The 22,801-nt window shown below is 32.6% G+C and overlaps 2 protein-coding genes across 3 annotated transcripts in view; one reads left to right on the top strand and one right to left on the bottom strand.

Annotated features, from left to right (window-relative positions):
* The window catches only part of LOC140447216 (RING finger protein 17-like), a 40,017-nt gene extending 28,123 nt beyond the window's left edge, over positions 1 to 11,894 (bottom strand). The window contains exons 1-8 of one of the 2 annotated variants that reach the window (XM_072539732.1): positions 11,155 to 11,894; positions 10,167 to 10,493; positions 6,811 to 7,106; positions 6,236 to 6,316; positions 3,127 to 3,455; positions 1,885 to 2,054; positions 1,677 to 1,739; positions 1,462 to 1,623 (exon numbers count right to left, since the gene is read on the bottom strand). In XM_072539732.1, the coding sequence (XP_072395833.1) occupies positions 1,462 to 1,623; positions 1,677 to 1,739; positions 1,885 to 2,054; positions 3,127 to 3,455; positions 6,236 to 6,316; positions 6,811 to 7,106; positions 10,167 to 10,493; positions 11,155 to 11,698 (1,972 nt within the window). In that variant the 5' untranslated portion in view covers positions 11,699 to 11,894. The remainder of the gene's footprint in view (positions 1 to 1,461; positions 1,624 to 1,676; positions 1,740 to 1,884; positions 2,055 to 3,126; positions 3,456 to 6,235; positions 6,317 to 6,810; positions 7,107 to 10,166; positions 10,494 to 11,154) is intronic. The other variant, XM_072539733.1, reaches the window with a different exon arrangement.
* Positions 11,895 to 14,016: 2,122 nt separating this feature from the next.
* LOC140447215 (probable pseudouridine-5'-phosphatase) lies at positions 14,017 to 21,873 on the top strand. The gene is given in 5 exon segments (XM_072539731.1): positions 14,017 to 14,309; positions 15,100 to 15,327; positions 18,475 to 18,698; positions 21,533 to 21,635; positions 21,638 to 21,873. Coding segments are annotated over 5 exon segments (681 nt in total). The 5' UTR covers positions 14,017 to 14,254; the 3' UTR covers positions 21,709 to 21,873.
* The last annotated feature ends 928 nt before the right edge of the window (positions 21,874 to 22,801 follow it).

The raw sequence follows: 22,801 nt of genomic DNA, 5'->3' as shown, positions 1-22,801 counted from the left end.
TGTTCTGTAAGCTCCTAGAATTATTCTTAATGAGGTGTTGTGTATAGTACCTAAGCATTTTAATATTGAAGTTCGAGCAGATGTATATGCAACACATCTGTAATCAATTTTTGATTGAATTACTCTTATGATGATGTTCGTTGAATATCATACACAGAAAATTTATATGTGAAGTATAGTTTAGTTTCTGGTTGTATAGAAATATTGATGGTAATTGCAGTTCTGTTATGTTTCTTTTTGAGAATAATATGCAGTTTGTTTTGTTTTAAGGAGAAATTGTATCGATATTTCAGACCAATGTTCAAAGGATGTTACGTATTGCTGAAGACTTTGAGCCATAGTGGTAAGATATTTTCCTTTGATAAACATGATCATGTCATCTGCGTAAAGTCTAGCTACAAATGGTTTCTTTGTCATTTAAGACGTCGTTCTTAGCAATTGAAAATAACGTGGAAATTAAATTAAAGAAATGCGAACATGGAATTCTCTTCTAGATAAAAAATTACATACGAAATTTATTATAAAGCCTTTCAATCCCCAGTTTATTTAGGATGATTTTATGGCATGTAGAATCAAATGCTTCGTGAATATGACTTTCTAGGTCAAGAATGTTATCAAGTGTGCTTCTGGATGGCGAAATCCGGATTGTTCGGGAATCAATAATTTGTAAAAACCAATTAGTCTCTTATTGATTATTTTTTCTAATAGTTTGCTCATAGAGCAGGTTATGGAGATTAGCTGGTAAGATACAGGTAAAAGTGAAGATTTGTTATATTTAAGTATGGAAATGATTGTTGCTTTCTCCCAGATTAACGGGAAATCACTATTATTTCACCTGTGATTAAAAATGTCAAACAGAGCACAGGTTTAAATTTTTTGATATGCTTTGTTTTCCCTATTGAAAATTCAGCGGCGTTTACTATATTCGCATCCCTCAAATCATTTATCTTTATATGTTATTCTCAATTATTATTGAGAAAGAGCTCCAGTCGGTTTTCTTTATTTTCCATTTGATATTTTTTCTTTTATTTGAATTTGTTAATTTTACAGGAAACTAGTCACTGTCTAGTAAGTAATCCAGAACTCTCCATTGTAGATCAGGAATAATAGTTGGGCTACATAAAAAGATCGATGGTGGAACAATTGCTAGTTAATAATTCGTCCCCTTGTCACCCTTCATCATCTAGAAGAATGAAAGGTGTTGGAAGTTGATTAATTAGAGATTATAATTCATCCCTAATTCAATAGTGGTCAGAAGGAATGTATATGTTGCAGATGGTGTAATTGATTTGTGCTTTAATTTTTATGCCTATCACTTCTAGGTTTGTATTTATTTTAAGTTGTATGCCTGTGCTTAAGTAACGATGTAGGGGTGTAAACATTAATTGATTCAACAAAATGCAATAGAATTTGCAAAACTACGGTCAAAAAAATTACGAGTACTATTGAAATGAAACTTACTAATTTCTGGTTCGTCCACCATTGCAGGTCCAAGTTTTATAAAATCCTTAATATCATTATTCATCTGCATAAACTGTTTCTGATTTTTATTTAACTGAACGTAGAAACACTCCAAACTTTCTATATGTGTTACTTCCACAGATTCTTGTTCTAACATTCCTACTAAAATATAAAATATGTATTGTGGAAAACGAAGGAAGATTAATTATGTTTACCTGTGGAATTTTTCGAAGAACTCTTCTTTGATTTATCCTTGTTGGTTGATATTGTACTTTTACCTAGAATGAAACACATATAAATGAAATTTTGGATTTTGAATGCATGTTATACCAAAAAACATGAAACGATTTCAATGGAATATATTAATATTGGTGTACGATATATTTGTAGGATTTCCTATACAAAAATATTGCATTTATTTACCTAATGAGCCTATAATGTTCTCAACGTCATTTTGGTACTGGCCGTCTGTTTCATCTTTTTCATAATCTGGTGGAAGATCCTCCTCAGAAACGAGTTTAATTTCAAACGCATCATTTTTATCTATGGAAAAATAGTTTTCCAAAACATCAACCAACGGGTCAACAAAGAACCTAAAAAATTGTTATTTATAATTGCAAATACTACAACTTCAGTAAAAAGTCATTCCATTCTAGACATTTTAGTGTATAAACCACAAGAAATTTGAATTTTCTGTAGATGGCTGTAAACCATAAATCAGAAACCCCTGACTCATCAATGTGCCCAAAAATGTGGTCGAATGCGTGTCACTACAACAAGAGACGAGAGAATAATTAGGGATGTCTTCGTAAACAACAGAAATAAACCACTTATTCGTTAAGACAGTTCCCAGAAGACTTGCTGAGGTTTCAAATCATGAAGACAATCACCAAGATGGGTGGGTGAAAAATATCACCAGGATTGCATAGTGGAGCGATTAAAGTATCCTCACAAGATCCTGGTATGGTCAGTGATCAGTAGCAAGGGCACAGGAAGGCTGTACATTTTGAAGGGAATGATGGACCATCAGTTTATTAAAGTTCTGGAAAAAAAGCTTATGCTACAAATTAAAGAAGTTTGGCGAATCGGAAGATTTTACCTTTATGCATGATTCAGCACCATGCCATAAGGTAAAAACAGTAACATCGTACCTGGAAAAAAAGAAAATTAAAGCGCTAAAGTGGCCAGGTAATTCCCCAGACTTCAACCTGATCCTAAATCTATGGGAGCTCAAGAAGAGGGGGATTGCTAAAGAAACTGTCACAAATAAGCAGGAGTTAATTGACAGACTCACTGCCACCTGGCACAGAGATGATAAAATAAAAGAAGACTGCCTGAAAAACATTCAAAGCATACCAAGAAGGATCAAAGCTGGCACAGAGACGATAAAATAAAAGAAGACTGTCCGAAAAACATTCAAAGCATACCAAGAAGGATCAAAGCTGGCATCGAAGCAAAGGAGGTCACACGATATATTAAAAAAAATCGTTATTTAAGGTGAAAGAAAAAAATATTTCAAAATTTTGTAAAAGAATGTGTTCCTGATCTATTTTTATATTATACTCACATCATTAGATGATTATATACAGTTTTATTCTTTATTAAACACCAAAATACAAAGTTTTTGCAGTGATCATAATAATTTGATCACCCACTGTAACTTACTCAAAAGTATCCAACTTCTTATCGGATAATAAGTAGCAAGGAGTTTTCTGCACGTCCTTTAACTTGTTGGAAAGAGCTCTCATATTCATTTTTCTCACTTCCACTTTATCACAAGCGATAATGATGTCTTTCAAATTTTCTATTGAATTGACAATTTCCGTATATGTAGCTTTAATATCATCTTTGACTGTACCAAGTGTAGTAGACCTGGTTATATCGTCTTTAAGATTATTTTGGATATACTGTAGTTTTGCGTGTAAGTTCAAGAAGTAATTGGTCACTTCTGCCTCGATAGAATCAGTGCTAGATGTAGACAAATCTTCAAGTTTCTAAAAATTGTATTAAAACGAGTTAATTATCTTTATTGAAGTTATAAAATATATGAAAATATAAAATAGAGGTAGTAAAATTTCTTACATTGATTTTAATAAAATAATTACACGAGTCTTATAAACAAGCGGCATTCATGTTATGTTCAGCTAGAATTATTGTTTCTCTAAAATTGGGGAAAATACGAGCCCCTTCCCATATCAGTTGGCCCACCTATGGAATTTCCAATTTAAGTCGATTACTATAAACAAATTATACTCTGCATGTTTTTATGTTCTCATATTAATTAATATGGCATTTTTATTAATATGTATTAAAAACATTACCCTTATGGTTTTTTATTTATTTTCAATAATAAAAAGAAATCACTAAACCTTGGCTATGCATTCACTTATGTCAACATACATTGATTTTTTCATAATTAATTTAAAACAATAATATTGTCAGTTAATGTCAAATGTATTTTGTAGTATTGTAAAGCTTTTTGCCGTTTGTGGATTGTATAATGGGTCGAGAACGTAAAGTTATCGATGAAGAAATTTGTTCAATCATGATAAGATTTTTAATTCTGGAAAATCCAATTCGGAAATCGCAAATATGTTGCAATTGTCACGCCATAGTGTAGGAAATATAGTCAGAAGATACAAAACTACAGGTCATCACAAAACCTAGAAATGTACGAAAAAGTAAAATAACCGAAACAGGGGGAAGGGCATTAAGATGCAATATAGTGAAAAATCAACAAGCAAGATACATCGAGTTAAGCGTTTTATGGAGTGACGTTATTGGAAGACATGTTTCTAGATCGACGTGTCACCGGGAGGCCCACAAATTAGGATTTGGTACTTAAAAAGTAAGTTTTATAATTGAAAAAATTGGTACGAATTGTTTTTAATAAATTTCATTTTATTTTAGGCTAAGGAAAAGCCACTTTTAACTTTACAACAAAAGAAAAATAGACTAAGATGGTCAAAAGAGCAAAAATATTGGACTCAGTCACAATAGGATTCAATACAATGGAGTGATAAGTCCAGATCCATCCCAACTGTTTGCAGAGAAAAGTCAAATTTCCTGCAACTATCATGATCTGGGGCAGCATGTCGTCTAAAGGTGTGGGAAAGGTACATACAAACCCGGACAAATATTTGAAAATTTTTTGGAAGAATCTCTTTTACCGGTTATGGAACACCGTTTAACATCAGCGGAAGATTTTGTCTTCCAACAGGACTGCGCAGATTGTCATACATCAAAAGAGTTTAAAATTGAAGACCATATCACTTCTGGAATGGGTTTCTAACAGTCCCGACTTGTCCCTGATAGAGACTTTATGGCGCGAAATGAAAAAAGCTTTGAGAAAACATCCTGCCAGGTCTGTCAACGAATTGAAGCAAAAATTGGAAGAAATATGGGATTCATTTACATTAGAATTTTGTAAGAACTTGGTAAAAACTATGCCTCAATGAATTGTGGATGCCATTAAAAATAAAGGGAATGTAATTCAGTGATACTTTCACATTTTTTTTTTGTTAATATTACATTTTCTATGCGTTTTTTTTTTATTTATTCTTATTCTGTTTAATCAATAGTTTTCATTACGTTATAAAATATTTTCTATAATTAGGAGATTGAAAAATGTTGTTCAATGCATTTAAACTTCTAAAATTTACGCTGCGCTTTTATTTTTGTTCTCTGAAATTTAATTTTCTTATTGATCTAACGTTGGGCCAACTGATATGAGAAGGGCCTCGTAATAAAAAATTACTTTAAACAGAAGAAAGGGAAATTTTATTGTTAATATTTATTTTCACATTTTTTCTTCAATCTTCTCCTCTGACATGTTTTTCAGACTTTCACAAAAGTGAGTAACAAAGTCAAGTTAAAGATGTGTTCAGTGAAGTGAAGATTCCATTTATATGTAAGGCATAATAATTAGGTATAATATTCAACCAGAAGCTGACGTGAAAAGCACACATCCAAAAGATTAAGGGCTCATATGCCCTGCAATTATGCAAGATATGGTTATATTTATATTGTTACGAACATGCTCTAGGCATGGCCCAGGTAACGGTTGCATTACATCTCTAATACTCTTCTCGAAGCTTCGCGGCGTATCGAGTGCGAGAGAGAATAACCGGTCACGTAGGCGAATTAGAGGTGGGACAACGCCAGAATATTCTCGAACCTAGTAACTGTAGTATATATAGGTAACAATGTTAGAAGTAGGGTTAGTTATTAAGATACTACCGAACTGTAAAGTTATAAATAAATATATGTATATAAATTCGAACCGCTCGTTTCATTTAATCTCGCTACAATATAATATATTTTTAATATATGTCTTCTTCTTCTTCCCCTTTATAAGCAATTCTGCTTGTTCATTGGCGGATTAATACCTCTATGGAAGGTTGTCACTTTAGTTGTTTAATACTGAAGGTTTAATATATATATATATATATATATATATATATATATATATATATATATATATATATATATATATATAGATATATATATATATATATATATATATATATATATATGCACATAATTTATCTTATCCTATTAATGTGAGGCTTTGACAAAATAAGACGCCAATAAATCAACCACTTATGTAAAACTTTTCATCAAATTATTGCAAATAAAAATAAAAGTTTATAATTTGAAAGAAGAATCTGGATAGAAAGTGTATTTTCATAATTATAATTTTTCATATGCCTAATTAACATTAAATAAAGAAAGGCTAGGGAAGAGTTCTAATGTTGAATAGTAATTGACTTACCTTCTGAGAGAAAATCAACTGCTTTAATATTTTCCGTGCATTTTCTTTATGTATTTTAAATTCTTCAAGTTCATCTTCTTCCTAAAATAAAAATAGATAAGGACTGAAGATTAACAAATCTTGTCATCGTTTTAGGTTCAAGTTTGAAAGGTGTTCAAACGCTTTTACATTTCAATATTTTTATTTTTTATGTTCGTGAGACATCCGGTACATACTTTTTAAAAAGTGTCGCAGAAAATACCGTTATGATTTTAGATTAAATGCGTCCGATTTGTTGTGATTCTAAGATAAAATTAAATAGTGCAGACACCACTTATTACACTCAAATTCCAATAATGTTGAATCTGAGCTACTCTTATTTATAGTGGGTAGATGTTAAACCTAACTTTACAATGTTACTAATGTTGGTATTTTCCATTTTTTACAAAATAGATGTGTACCTTGGCATACCGTCAAAAATATACTAATTGACATATCCCTTAACTCTGCTATATTTAACCTATTAAAAATGTATTGTAGAAAGGTAAAGAAGATTGGGCATCATTCAATAATGAGTTATTTACATAAATACTCACCAGTTTCAACAAATTTTCTTTTTTGTGTCCATCATGATGTTCAATATAACAATAACAGCATACTTCCAATCTACATGTAGTGCAGTAAAATTCAATATGCATGTTGTGATTTGCACATCTTTCTAGCTCCAAAGTTTCTTTCTTTGTCACATTGCCTTCAAAGGGAACTCGGTTATGTGACCACATGGATTTAGCACTTTTGTGGATAGTATTACAGCACTGTTCGCAGTAGAAATCATTACACTCTGTACATTGTATAGTTGCATTTTTATTGCAAGTTAAAAAGCAGCAAGTTTCTAAAATTTAAAAACGGGGAATTTGTTATTAGAACACAGATTTTTGCTTAAAACCCTTTAGTGTCAGGGTAGCTATATTTACGACTGTTGTTAAAGAATATTTTTCGAAAACATATAGCAATGAGTATTCGACCTTAACAAACATGTTGCAAAGGATCTTTGCTGAAATTAGAAAGGACACAACTCACATATGCCTGAACCAATCAACCAAATTCAAAAAAACTAAATATGATCTTCAAGAAATGACACCAAATTATATAAGCATATTCTAGCTTACAAAATGCATTATGAGAAATACAGCAATTTGACAGTTTTTATGTTACTCTGGCTATTTCTTCCTACTTTCCAGCTATTAACTGCTTCAAAAACTTTTACAGTTATATGCTCAAGAAGAGAAACTCAAAGAAGAGAAGAGAGTCAAAAATTATGCCAAGATTTTTAATTTTATTCAAATGTTTCAGTTCAATGTTATTAAGGTCACAGACAATTTAGAATATTGTGTTTTGGTAAGTAACTACATTTATAATTTTACATTTTTTTGCCTTAAGACTTAAAAAGTTTTCATTGCGCCATTCATATAGATTACTTAGTTCATTCTACAGAGTAAGATAACCACTGATATCCTTATTTAATAAATAATTTTTTAAACCATATTCATCACATAAACATGGTATAGAAATTTTCTCACATGAATCATTAATAAATAGCAATAACAATGGCACTAAATTTTATCCTTATCGTCATGATGACATCATCGATTGGTTAAAGAACAAAAATGAAGATCTTGATGACTCAAATGCTAAACAGTAAATTACTTGATATAAATATACTTGATAAAAGATAAGAGTGCTTAGATCAGATTTCTAGTCTACAAAATGCATTATGAACATGGTACCACCAAACTTGAGACAAATTAAATCCAATTGAGCTGAAATTAGCACAAGTAAAAAATGCGGTAGCACATAGAGATACCACATTCAAATTAAAGGGAGTCAGTGTTCCATCCATCCAATGGCGCTACAGCCCAAATCGGGCCTTGGCCTCCTTCAACAGGCTTCTCCAACCATCTCTATTTACCGCTGTTCTTTTCCATGAACGCGTTCCCAGGCAGTTCCTGGCATCCTCATCGACTTCATCTTCCCATCTCTTTTTAGGTCTTCCAACAGGTCTTTTTCCCTGCATTCTTGCATTTAATAATTTTCTGGGGATTCTATTCTCATGCATGCGGACCACGTGCCCTGCCCATCGTAATCTCTGCAGTTTAGTATGTTGTGCTAGAGGTGGTTCGCTATATTGCTCGTATATTTCTCTATTGTACCTAATTCGCCAGTTGTTGTTTTCACTTATTGGGCCCAGGATCCTACGTAATATTTTTCTTTCAAACACATCTAATGCATTGGCAGATTTCTGTGTCACCACCCATGTTTCGCAACCATAACTTACTATGGGCCTGATTATTGTTTTATAGACCCGGAGTTTTGTTTTCCGGTGTACGTCTCGCGATTTGAATATGTGGCCCATCGCGAAATAGGCTTTATTTGCCAGCACAAGCCTTCTATTTATTTCCGGTTCTTCTTCATTGCTTGCGACCAGATCCATTCCTAGGTATGTGAATCTATTTACATGTTCTATATCGTCAATAAAGTGTTGTTGCACCGGTCTATTTGATCTGGTTTGTATGAGTAGTTTTGTTTTATTTGTATTTATTGCTAGCCCTACTGCTTCTGCACTCTGTTTCAACTCAACGTAGGTTTCTTCCGCTGCATTCATTGTTCTGCTCATTATGTTTATGTCATCTGCGTATGCTGCTAATTGGGTAGACTTGTTTGTAAGTATGTTATTTCCGCTCACCGTCAACCGTCTAATTACATATTCCAGAACAAGATTAAAGAGCGTTGGAGCTAGTCCGTCGCCTTGTTTCAGTCCTTGCGTTATCGTAAACGCATCAGTGATCTGTCCCTGAATACATACCTGTGCTTCTGTTTCTGTCATTGTCATTTGCACTAGTCGTATTAATTTTGATGGTATGCCAAATTCTTTCAGTATATTAGGTAGAATTGTTCTATCTATTGAATCATAGGCTTGTTTAAAATCTACAAAGAGATTGTAAACGTCCATGTCATATTCCCATGCTTTGGCTAGTATTTGTTTAACTGTAAATAGTTGGTCAATGGTAGATCTATTTTGCCTAAACCCTGCTTGATATTCCCCGATGATTTTTTCCGTGAGAGGTTGTAGTCTTCGATTAATGATGTTTGTGAGTATTTTGTATCCCGAACAAAGTAAAGAGATGCCTCTATAATTCTGACACAGTCTGAGTCAGTGTTACTAGAACCAAAAAGGAGCAAATTACAGTAACGGATTATAACTGGCTGTCATGTATAAAAAGAAGATAACGGATGAAATAATTTTGTTTCAAGTTCTTCTCAAAAAAAAATAATAATGGATAGCTTTTATACCAGCATTTCATCATAAACATATTTGTTGGAGAAGAAATTTACATTGCTTATGTTACACTGCTTAGAATAACAAAAATAAGTCTCAAGAAATTCTTTTACATACATCGAAAGATAAAAAATAAATTTGTATTTAAAAAAAATAGAGATAACTTCTAAAGTACTGCTTAAAAGCAAGTCAGTAATTTTATTATCTTCTGTGCACAACAAAAATGAAATTGACACTAATAATATATTATAATCAAACAAAAGAACAGGTTGATACTGTAGATAATTTATTTACATGTCTTACAGTGTATTGTGAATAACGAAAAGATTGTCACCTGTTATATTTTACAGTTTGATGAATATTATTAGCATAAATGCCATTTGTTGTTCTTATCCGGAAGAAACGCTGAAAAAGAGACAAATTTCTCAAAAAACTTATCAAATAAAAAGAGGCAGCAAAAAACAAATCTAAGAGATTGTGGTAAAATTATTTAAAGCAGACATATCTATAAACTGTGCAAATTATAATGCTTCAAATTATTAAAGTGTATGACTGAGCTCAGTCATATAATTCAATGATTTTTACCATATTAACCTTTAAAAAATTAATACTTACTTTCTGCATTGTGTTTTGAAATAGAGGACGATATAGGAGATATAATTTCACTTTTCAAATCAGTGCCAGTTACAGGTGCTAGTGATATATTACTTCTGTTATTTCCATAAGATTTCAGCCACAAAATGGTTCCAACCAAAAAAAAATTTGGAGAAAATGTATCTTGTAGATTGCTGTACTTATATCCTGTAGGTAACTTTGAAGTATCCTTACAAATTGGACACACAACAGAATGGTTCTTTGCCATTTTTGGAATACATTCTTGACAGACTGTATGCTGGCATGTTAATATGAGTGGTACCCTTCCAACAACTGAATTTAGACGTGCTAAAAGTTATACAGCATATTAATTATGAGTAATACATATCTCATACATACATAGAGGAAATACTCAATAAAGAGCTATTGCATTCACCAAAATTTAAGTTGTAAGCTAATTTTATGTTGTAGATGAAGTAGTAGAAGAACTTGGAGTTACGTATTGTGAATACCACCTTATCATTGTGAACTAAACATCCAAACTAATCTGAGCTCAAAATGATGTGACCCAACTACCAAATGATTCCATGAAAAATTTCATCTGACAATTGGCAAAAAGCTACAAGACATGTCATAGCAGAGAAAGAAAGTTACAGTTTCTTTGAGAAATAAGAAGTGTAGTAATGTTGATGCTAATGTGAAAAAAAGACATATTAACCTATTTATATTTCTATACATCCGACACCCTGTTAGGGTAAAAGGAAGGGGAGAAAAAAAGAAATATTTCTCTACGGTAGAGTAAATTCATGTTTTCTACTGCTAAGTTTAAGTTTGTCAAGTTGGTCATATTATTTTCATAAATTCTTGTACAAATCTGAGACAAAAACCATATTAATAATGAAGAGTATTAGGCCATCGTAATGTTTTGCTAAACACTGCTGTCGTGCATTTCCAAATCGAAAATAGTAAAATATAAAGGACTTTAAAAATATAATATAGGTATACTTACTTATACAATCAAAGAGAAGTAAACAATTGGGGCACTTATATAATTTACAATGGGCACCTTCAATGGTCATAGTTTCTGAAGGACTCTTAAAATTTTCAGAAACTTCTTGGATATCTTTCTTTTCTCGAAGTGAGGTAGGTCCTTGATGCGGTACATCCTGTCTGCTACAATTATCACTTCTCTTTGCTGTTCGATTTTCTGGCCTGTTCGGAGGTTTGTTTTTATGATAATCACGTTTACCTCTGTTATATCTATTGTTCGATTGTTCATTTTGTTTTCCTTGATTTGGATTGAAATTATAGGGAGGGAAAGTGACACCACTTGGATAAATAGTATAATTTTGTGAACCTCTGTGGTTGGTGAAACCCCTATTCATATCAGATTTTGAAAATTGTTGCTGATTTTGATAATCATAGTCATTAGCAAAACCAAGATTAGGACCGTGATTAGGACGAAGACGAAGTCTTGCTCTTGGAGAATTAGTAGTATTAGTACCTGAGGGAGGCCGGCTAGGGCCGGGTTGACTGTTGAGGAAACTGTTCATTTTCAACGTTTACTCCGTTTTTCTTTGTATTCAGAAATGGTATATTTATCAGTATTCAAATCCGTAGAAAAGAATAGTGATATCTATAATCATGCTGAACTAAGTAAAAAAACATCTAGAAAACAGGCTTGCTTGGGCCGCAATCGCAATAAACAAATTACTGCTTTACCGACACCTAACACCGACTGTAACCGAAATATCAATGACAAATGACAAAACCTAGTTTCTGTTCTGCGACCTGGACAACAATAAAGGTTATATTAAACGTCCAATAGGTGGTGCCAGCAACAATATGTTTAAAAATCTAGTTCTGTGAAAAAAATTAATATATATTTGGCGATGTCAAACGAAAGAGGCAATATAATGTTATTTACAAAACCTATGGTTGTTTTTAGGCACAAACGCACTTATGCGCTGTTTATGGCGACAAAAAATGGCAATCTCATAAAGGAATTGTCTTATATGTGCCCTTTTATGCATCAACGTCGGTGAGTTGACAATGTTTTAGAACAGTTTGTTTCGAAAAAAATGCCAACAGTTTGTCACACGCGATGGAATTTTAAATCTCGGTTAGTTTTCACTGTAGCAGTTTTCGTGAACAGCTTTTGAAAGTTTTTGATTTTTTTATTGAATGCGACGATTTTGAAAATGATGATATCTCGATCCGTGAAGCAATCGGTTTGAAAACTTAATTAAATGATTACTCTTTTAACATTGATGTTGACTCGCTTGATATTTCCGAAACCCCAAAAAAGACAGAGGCATGACACATAAAAACAGATCTCGAAAAACGAGTATATTTTGAAATTTTGGATTATGCAAATAGGTACTCGTTTTTCGAATTTTAAAGATTTGCAAATTTTTGACCTCTTTGACGATTCAAAATATAAAAGTTACGCCAAAGAATTTCCAAGATATTTATTAGACATGTTAATTAAAAATTATCCATCATTCTTGAATAAAATGAAATTAGAAAATGAATTAAAAGTTTTATATGCTGATAAAAATATTTTCGGAAGGTGGAATAAGTTACAAGATATGTATAATTTTAAATACTGCAATTCATTACAACAAACTGTTACCGAAATTAATAAATTATTGTCATTAATTCTCTCATTAGATACCACCAACTTCTGCATCAAATGAACGAGATTTCTCTTGTCTCAAAAGAATAAAAACTTATTGTCAAAACAGCATGAAACAAGAGAGAATGTCAAGCTTGTCTCAAATGTCAATAGAAAAAAAATCTTTTAAAATTTCTCCAAAACTCTAAAAAATTTTACGATGACGTTATAACCCATTCTGCTACTTCCAAACAACGCGTAGACTAAAGTTAATTCATAAACATGTTTAGGTTCTAAATTTATAGGAAAAAACAAAAAAAAAACAAAAAATCTTAAAAATGATGATTGAAGTCTTTTTATTAGACGTTATACCTATCTGAGGAGACAAAAAAACCTTGCCGACCTTGTCTCTAAAGCCACGAGCCGTCATTGGTAAAAGGTGACTATATGTACGAAAACTACATAGAATTCACCCAAATGCACCCTAGTGCATAACAAATTCAACCCTTCCTCAAAAGCGCACCCGTTTAAATGGTAGCACTTTGAGGTTTTTTCATATTTGGTGGTCCATTGACCATATAAAATAATAAATCCTCTTTAAGATTGTAGTTCCTTTTAGCCCTATTTTTTTAACATATTCAATAGCCTATTTGTAAATTAATAAATTCTTAGACAGGACTAATAATTTCACTATTAGGTAGGTATATTTGTGAAGTATCTATCCATAAGAATAACAGATATATAGAGTAGAAATATACAAATACATTATTATATTAATTAATAGATACCAAATGGTAATTGTGCTTCAATTTAGAAATAAAAAAAATTAAAAATAGTTCTTTATATAGTGCTTGTAAAAGTATGCAAGTTTAGACACATGTAAATTTTCGAGTTGACTACTTTTACTCTCTTCTCTCTTTTACCATCTGGTCGCACGTGATTGGCCGCTGGAAACTTCGGGGCAAGTCGTTCGTTCGTACCCACGTCAAGTTACAAGATTTAAAATAATTTGATTATCTAATTCTTTAGTATAATACATAGATAAGAGAGTATATACTACGCCTACGCGTGAATAGATTTATTATGGGGATTCTAACAAAAAATACAATTTGCCACTTTCGATCATTATTACTGTTTCTCATTGGAATTAAACTAACCACGGTCAAATATATCCCTTAAATCAATATGACGAAAGCGTACACGTGTATTATGCAAAACGGCACGCATGTGCATGTGCCTGACCTAGACCTAGGTTACATACAAGAGCAAGGTTAAGAAGCGGATTGATTCTTTTATTAGATCTATTTATTCCAGTTATTCTACCGTTTTTGTGATCGTAATATCAGATTTGAAAATTTTTGTGACATCAGAGTTATCAATCAGTGAGTTACGGAGTTGCCAGCAAGGTCGTAGAGAGGACAAGCTTATATTTTCCGTATCAGACACCGGAATTTCCTATTTCACCTTCGTTATTTGTGGGAAATAGCCAAAAATGCAATTTAAAAAAGTGACACACGTTATTTTCGACATGGATGGAACCTTAATAGGTAAGAGAATATAATTATTTAATAATTTCGAATTATCTGCTATTCAGTTGTTTAAATATTATGTTTATATGGGATTATAATACCATAGGCACTTTAAAATGTGTCTATACTAGCAAATTAACCACTTGGAAGATAATGTCTACTTATGTACCTATTTTCTTTAAACACTTTATAATGTTTAATATTTTCATAATCTGTTATCCTGTACATAGTTATTTTTAAAATTATGTTGATGATTTGCGCCAAATGTAGGTAACTTACAATTCCTCGTTACAGTGTTGCCTGAGTTTCAATATTTTTCCTTAAACTAACTTAAAATAATTATACTTACAATGCATATACTATTATAGTTTATTTTTAATTGAGAGATCGCGATATAAACTCTAATTTTATATGTAAATTTCGGACATTTTTCACATTTGGTGTCAATATTTCTTTATTTGCTTTTTTCACTATGAAGTCGGGAATACAATAGAAATAGATTTCAACATTTATGTTTATTGGCAGATATAAGCGTGTCTTCGGGTCAGATGATTGATTTTATAGGGTGTTTGCCCGACCTGAAAACCTAGACCTAGCCAAAAGGAAAAGGTTACACAAAATTTATTTTTTTCCTCTATTTTTATACTGATGCGTCTGTCCATAATATTGCTTGATAAACTGAATTGTATAGTCCCGAGTGTATATCCTTTTTGATACAATATTTTTGTGTTTTCTTTGTTTGTTATGTTTATCTTCAGACACCTATTGCTGACTATCACAAGTACTATATATCACTATATCTTTGCAGAGTCTGAATCCATTTATAAAAAAATTATTGATGATATTGCCAAACTATATGGTAAAAGATATACCGAAGAATGTCAACATAAAGTGTTAGGTACCCGTGAACCAGACACAGCCAAAATAGTTGTGCAAGAATTAGGATTACCTATTACTCCTGAAGAATTTCTGGTATTATTCAGGAAAAACCAAGAAACAGAACTTGCACACACAGAGCTGTTACCTGGTGCTAAAGGTAAGTAAATATTATACAGATTACTTTTTTTCTTACTTAATTAGTCCACTAGATAACCATATTAAGTAATAACCGTAATAAGTAAGCAATTATATACTGTGTTACACGATTCTAATGGGCTACAGTAATGTGAACTGCACTTTTACGGATCAAAACTTTTACCTTTATTTTCCACAATGGCAGACATTATCCAAATCACCAGTCACTTTGCAAATACAGACACAAGAAACAAACAATTACAAATGTACATGTATAATCGCTACTGACAGTAAGCCAGAATAAGGTTTAAAGTGGTAGGTGTGTCGACTTTTAAGTAAACGAAATCCAGTTTGTGCGCTGGTTCGTCAGATGTGAGGTCCACTGTTCTATAGTTTCGCTTCCTTTGTAACCTTATAGTTTTGATGATCTATGTACAATCAATTTTCTTACCGCTATATAGTTTTCCCTTCTTTATTTTCTTGAACTCTGTTTGTCAACTACCAGATCTTTCCTGAGGTTTTTGGCATTTCAATTTCAGTATCTCAAATAATACTATACTCGTTTTCATCGTTCTTGGCGTATGCCTGAAATAAGCTACTACGGAATTTTTAATATTCGTCTCTCTCTGATACACAGATGCGTAATTCAATTGTGCGAGTCACGTTCGTCATGGTAAAGTGCGATGAGAAGGGAATGAAGAGACCACTCACGTCTCCCAGTATTGTAGCAATAACACCGATGCGTTTGGCCGATACGGTGTCGGTGATAAGTTCGGCCTCTTTACGAATACAGATAGCTGGCAGTGACGTGTTTTTTTTTTAACATGTTACCCTGATCTGTGCAGGTTTGAAGTAGCTAATGAAATAGTTTTTATAAGTAAACAGTTTTTAATTAATTAATAGTTTGAGTTCTTACTGTGTGGAATTCCATTACATAAAATAATACTCTCGACACCATAAAAATTCCAGTTTATTATAAATTAACTCTCTCTCTTCCGATACCCATTGCAATAATGACTTGTGGCATTGTTCTTGAATGAGCTGGCTAATAGGTTTATAATTGTAGCAATTACCATTGATATTTTATGTTTTTTTAGTCGATTTTAGTCAGTCATTGTTGGAATTTGTTCCGAACAGTTTTACTTATTATTTTTTGTTGTGAATAACTAATTGTTCTATTTAATAAAAAAAATTCCGGGAAAAACGATAACAGGAAAAATGCGACAATGTGTAGTTCATCTATTGGAGTGTTTTAAAAAAGAAAAAGAAAAAAACGGACCTTTGCTTTCGTTATCATCGGTACATGAACGAGTAGCGGACGCTTTGAAAATCAGTCTTCGCACAGTGACAAGAATAAAGAGTGAATACAAGACAGGGACAGCTCTTACTACACCAGGAGAGTCACGTAATGTACAAAAAAAAGACTAATGATGTCAGCGATACTATAAAAGGAGAGATTAGAAATGTACTGTATGGCATGAAAGCAAAAGGAGAGCACGTTACAATTAAAGTTATAAATACACAATTAAGAAACAAGCATCTCTATGACGGTTCTGATACAAGTTTGTGGCGTCTTATGAAAAATTGTGGGTTTTCATACAAACTAGAAAATAGTAGACGAGTGCTATGTGAGAAACCATGTATTGTCTCCAAACGACTGTATTTTTTGAGGCATTATATGAGAAATTTTTTAAGTCCAAGCCCACTTCAGTTCGTTTTTTAGATGAAACATGGATATTCCTAAAAGGGGCATATAAACATACTTGGCAAGATGACTGTGTGAAAAGCATCAGAAAAGGACACGAAAATACAGGTAAACACTTTGTTGTTTTACATGCCGGAAGTAGGCAAGGATTTGTTAAAGATGCTGGATTACTGTTTTCTACGAAATTGAAGAGTGCAGACTATCATGATTCTATGGATAAAGAGTCTTTTAAAAAGTGGGTCTCCGAAAAGCTGATACCAATGTTGGAGGAACCATCTCTAATTATTATGGATAATGCCTCATACCATAGCTCTTGAATAGAAAAGTTACCGAATGCCAGTTGGAAAAAATCGGACTTACAAGAATGGTTACGAGCGAAAAAAATAATTTTTGACGACGATTCGGGCAAGACAGAGCTATTGAGTCTTTGTCGCCAGAATAAACCACAAAATACCAGGTACGTTATAGACGAGCTACTCCAAGAACATGGGCATCAGGTTTTGAGATTGCCTCCATATCACTGTCAATATAATCCGATTGAGTTGGTCTGGGGCATTTCTAAACAATACTATGATCGTCATATTGGAGAACATGGACGTGGAGATGAAACAGTGAAAAAAGTTTGGGGCGATGCATTAGCTGAGGCAATACCTGCAGTGTGGGCGAGTTGTGTTACATATGATGAAAATGAAAGTAGGATTATCATCGATTTGGCGGAAGATTCCAATGATGAAGACAGGTTTAGTGAAGACGCTGACTGATTAGCTAATCAAGGTCAGTACGTTGTAACAGTTCAGAATTCGCTACAGTGCTTAAAACTTAAAAAATCTGTATCATTTTTTAATTAAAGTGAGTTAAATAATTAACACTTTTTTGGGTATATTTCAAAATCTTTTTAAAATGTACTTTTCGTTATATCCTGTCCTATTGTACTGTAAGCTAGAAAAATACTTCTTCGCAATTTAAACGTATATTCCGTTATTAGAAATTTAATGAAAAATAATTTTTAATTTTCTTTTATAACTATTATTTCGTTTGACATGCTACATTTTGCTCCGCCACTGGAGGAGGTAAACGAATCGAGCTTAGACAAGGAAAGACAGATGAAACAACTTATTGCAAGTGTTTTTACACGCACACGCCAAGAACGATGAAAACGATTATATCTATATTCTCCAAATTGCATAAGGATCTCTTTTCGTGTTCCAGTTTATTTTTATATATAACAGATTTTTTTCCAGCTGCCTCCGTCTCTCCGTCCTCTGTTTCTATTCTTTTCTATTTAAGGCACCATATTCTATATCTCAAGCTAAACGTTGGAAAAACGTTTCGATTGAGATAAGGAAGATTAGGTCGAAAAATAAAAAAAAACTTTCGAAATAATTTATTTATTTTAATTTTATTATTTGTTGTGTTAACAGGATTTTCATTTTAATAGATAGAATAACATGTTTATTATTTTAGAACTTGTTAAACATCTCCACGAGAAAGGTATTCCCATTGCCGTGGCTACATCAGCTTCCCAAGAAGCGACGAAAATAAAAAGTAAAAATCATCAAGATATTTTTAAATTGTTCCATCACATAGTATGCGGTAGCTCGGATCCAGCAGTTAAAAATGGAAAACCAGCTCCAGATATCTTTTTAGTATGTGCTTCTAGATTTTCAGACAATCCTAATCCTTCCGATGTGAGTATCTGATGGTTTTATTTGAGTTATACTTATTGTATCCCTCTGATTGTTCAATTTATACTAATTAATTTAAAACGTAAGTCAAAAGTATGTTGTCGATGTAAGTATTGTAAGTATTGCAGTTATTTTTTTTTATGCCTGAGCTAATCCACCTCATTTCCTGGAGAGCAATGATATCTGCTTTGGCTTTATTCATTTCTTGTATGAGTAGAGCCGTGGCTGCAGGCTGATAAAAGCTTCTTACGTTCCAAGTGCAAATTTTTAAATCATTATCCTTATTTCGTTTGCGAGTTCGTCGTAGGTTAGACAGCCCAGTTTCTTTCTTTGTAGCTCTTATAACAAAAGGTTTTTTTTTCCAGGGTTGGGTAGTTAACCCAACGCCAAACCCCCTTTTCGGAGGGCTAGTTCACCCGCTCTCGTCAGTTCTCGCTAGGTTGGATACCGGATCTCCAGTTAGGATGCTCGGTTTACAGGGGACACCAGTTTGAAGGTGAGAGTCGGATTTGAGTAGAAGAGACTAATTGAAGTAAACTGGAATCAACTCCATGTTTTCGCATTCTACCCCTTTATCCCCCATAAACATAATCAAATTGTTTATTTACATTGGTAAATACCGATAAGCGAAACTTTTTTTTTCTTTTCCTGTTATATGATTTTAAAATAATATCTGAGTTTTCAATCTAGATAAGCGAAATAATGTCGAAGTCCTTTTGCGTTAAAAATAAATAGCGCTCTTAGGTTCGAATGTCAGACAGCTCGCATTGTCGCCGTCGAGAGAAAAAAAACTCACTTTATTAATTTTTTTATTTTCTCAACTATTAGTGTTTATTGCATAGTATATAAATTATTTTTATCACTGAATACATAAGTATTAAGTAAAAAAATAATCCGATTCATAAAATTAATGAATATTTTATGCATACATGCAAGTAACAGTTCTTCAAGAATATTTAAAAACTAACCGAAATGTCCATCTTTATTTCGTTACTGCCGACGTCGTCGAAACTCATACAGGTTCGGACAGGATTTAAGTAGGTATTATATTTCGGTATTGAAATTTTGTAATTTGAATCGATTTGTGAGTATATTTTTAGTCATCTTGATGGTTAAAGGACAATAAATTATATTTATGCTGTTAATGTTGAATTAGCAATTATTTTTTGTGCGATTTAAAACTATTTAAGTATATATTTTTATTTGTATAACGACCCTATCTATACGTGATTGTGATTACTGTAACAATAACCACGTATTTCAATAACTGATATTGAAACCAAAAATGTCATCCACTGATTCTGCTGATGAATTGGTTGAAAATACATGGAGTCCTCCTTGAAAACGAAGTAAAAGAAGCCCTCTTAGCGTTGAAGTTAAAGAAATCATTTTAAATGTTTTTAAATGTGAAAGACAAGAAAATCCCGGGTTAGTGGTTGAAGATATTGTGAAAAAAGTGGCTGATAAAGTTGGAGTTTGTGATAGAAGTGTGTTTACGGTGATAAAGAAATACAAAACGAATCGTCAATTCGCTGGACCAAAAGTATGTCTGACCCGGAAAAAGAAGTTTGACAAAATTGATGATTTTGACAAAAATGCCATTAGAAGACTGGTTCATAATTTTTTTATGAGCAACGAAATACCCACCGTTGATAAGGTTTTAAAGAAGGTGAACTATGACCCTGATTTGCCAAATTTTTCGAAAACCACATTTTACCGAATATTGAAAAACTTAATTTTCAATACAAACGTAGGGGAAGAAACGCTCTTTTACTAGATAGAGACGACATTGTGATGTGGCGAAGAGAATATCATCAAAAGATGAGAGCTTATAGACTTTACGTTTTGTTCTGATGACATATTTATAGTACCTACATATGCATTCCCCAAAGTTTTCAGATTTAGATAATTTAACAGTGACGAGTCACGACTTATTAATAATTATATAATTATATATAATTATATATAATTATATATAATTATATATAATTATATATATATATATATATATATATATATATATATATATATATATATATATATAGGTATATATTATTTCAACATAATTGAGTAATAAGTATTTTTTTGGTTATTATTATTATGAAACTTTTTAGAATTGTACAAATAACTAAGTATAGTAAAAATTAAAAATAAAACTTATATTTTTTGCAGGCACTCTATACATAAAATTGTTGGCAAAGAAAATAAATTCTTGGGTTTTTCGCCCTGTATAAATGGTTCCTATTATCGGATATCAACTAAAACATTCAGGTTCTTTATCGAGCACTTTTGCAAAATTAAAATATAAATTTCGTATTTTATAAGATAATATATATTCTGACTAAACAAAAAGATAATCCCAAATGCGGCCCTGTTGCAGGCCTACACGTGGTAATGTTTACATCTTCCTGCATCGGTTAATGAATTTTACTATAGTAGCCAGTGAAGTGTTAAAAGATCGATCAGCGTGTCTGGGATATATTTTTTTATTTATATATGAATATAATATAAATAAGTGAAATACTTTTTGACTTACTCTTAAATTCTTCTTATTTCCTTGATGTGGCCCTCAGTGATTATCATGTGTTTCTAAAACCGAAAAAATAACCTGGTGCTAAGAGATTTTCCAGTAATTTCGCGGTAATAACTGCTGTAAATAGTTATCGAATATCGAAAAGGTAAAATTCGAATTTTTTCACAAAAAGCATTTTTGTGTTAGGCGTTTTCTTGTTAGAACATTGAATATTTGAGTTAGTCACTAACGGATGTCAAACTCTTGATTCTGTATAATTTTATGGATTTTTAATTCAAGTTTTCTCTAATGTTTTTATTTTCAGTGTCTCGTTTTTGAAGATGCCCCGAGTGGGATACGAGGAGCCGTCAGTGCAGGTATGCAAGCTGTGATGGTACCAGAGCCCCATATTTCCGAGGAACTTAGAAACCTGCTACTCTCGTTTTGGATTCTCTTACGCAGTTCGAGCCAGAACTATTCGGTTTACCAGCCATGGAATGAGCAGGAACTTGGAAAACCTGTCAGTATAATCTTCTAGGATTCTCAAGTCAATCCTGTTTGGTGTACCTGCCATATAATGAGCGAATATCTTTTTACCAGTGTTAGTGGAAATATTTATTTATTTATTAATAGATATTTTATTTAATAAAGAGCATAATTAAATGTGATCATGTCTATCTATATAAAAGGCTAGGATGACAAGTCCAGTAAGGTAACTACGACACCTAGGAAAGAAACTACCAACTATGGTCACCTTGTCACCATAAGGAGGTTTGGGTCTTGGTAAGAATTAACCCGTATTTGCTCCCTAGGTGCTATGCAGAGGGCTTCGACCAGCCCAATCGAAGTTTCCTCTGCGTTTCTGTTCCAATTTGGTGGACTAGGTAATATCTTACAATAAAACACAATTTGGTAGTAGAAAGGTCCAAGCAAAAGAGTCTAAGGACGAGTAGGGAGCATAGCCCCGTGATCGGGGGCTTCCAGGGTATAGCAGACCCTATGTGGGAGCCGGAGCAAGACTAGACTGTCTTGGCTTGAAAAATGCACTCTTTTTATACACTTTCTTTCGTATCGATATATGTGCATTTCCAAATCAATTGGCCAATCGTAAATTGTGTATAAGTTAACACTCTAAAGAACATTTTTGTCTTAGGATTCACTATTCTAGCATCTACCATAGTTTTTTTTTGATAATTTTTTTACGGAGATAATGGTAACCACCCTCGAAGGAACAGTACGTATTGGCATAGATAGATCTTGATCTTTGAGCTACTTTCTACCTATTGTGAAAAATTCAAGCAAATCCGTGCATATAAAAAAAATCTGAGCAGAAAAAAGTCATATACTGGACTACTCTGGGGTACATTGATTTTAATTTGATGGACCATGGAGTATGTTTCAGCCCCTATGTTATTATGGGCTATATACAGTACGTTTAGTTTTGGATTAGACTACATAAAGCACTAAAATTGGCAACAACGCATGGTATATACATCTCCGTCCGTCAATTTTTGTTTTCATTACGGATACAAGGTTCATTTCTTGTAACATACACTCGATAAAAATACACTGACCTTTATAAGGCGGTGCATTT

The sequence above is a fragment of the Diabrotica undecimpunctata genome, chromosome 8 (assembly GCF_040954645.1).
Source record: "Diabrotica undecimpunctata isolate CICGRU chromosome 8, icDiaUnde3, whole genome shotgun sequence".
Lineage (NCBI taxonomy): Eukaryota > Metazoa > Arthropoda > Insecta > Coleoptera > Chrysomelidae > Diabrotica > Diabrotica undecimpunctata.
Note: the sequence above shows the minus strand (reverse complement) of the source record. Positions and strands in the feature narration are given on the sequence as shown.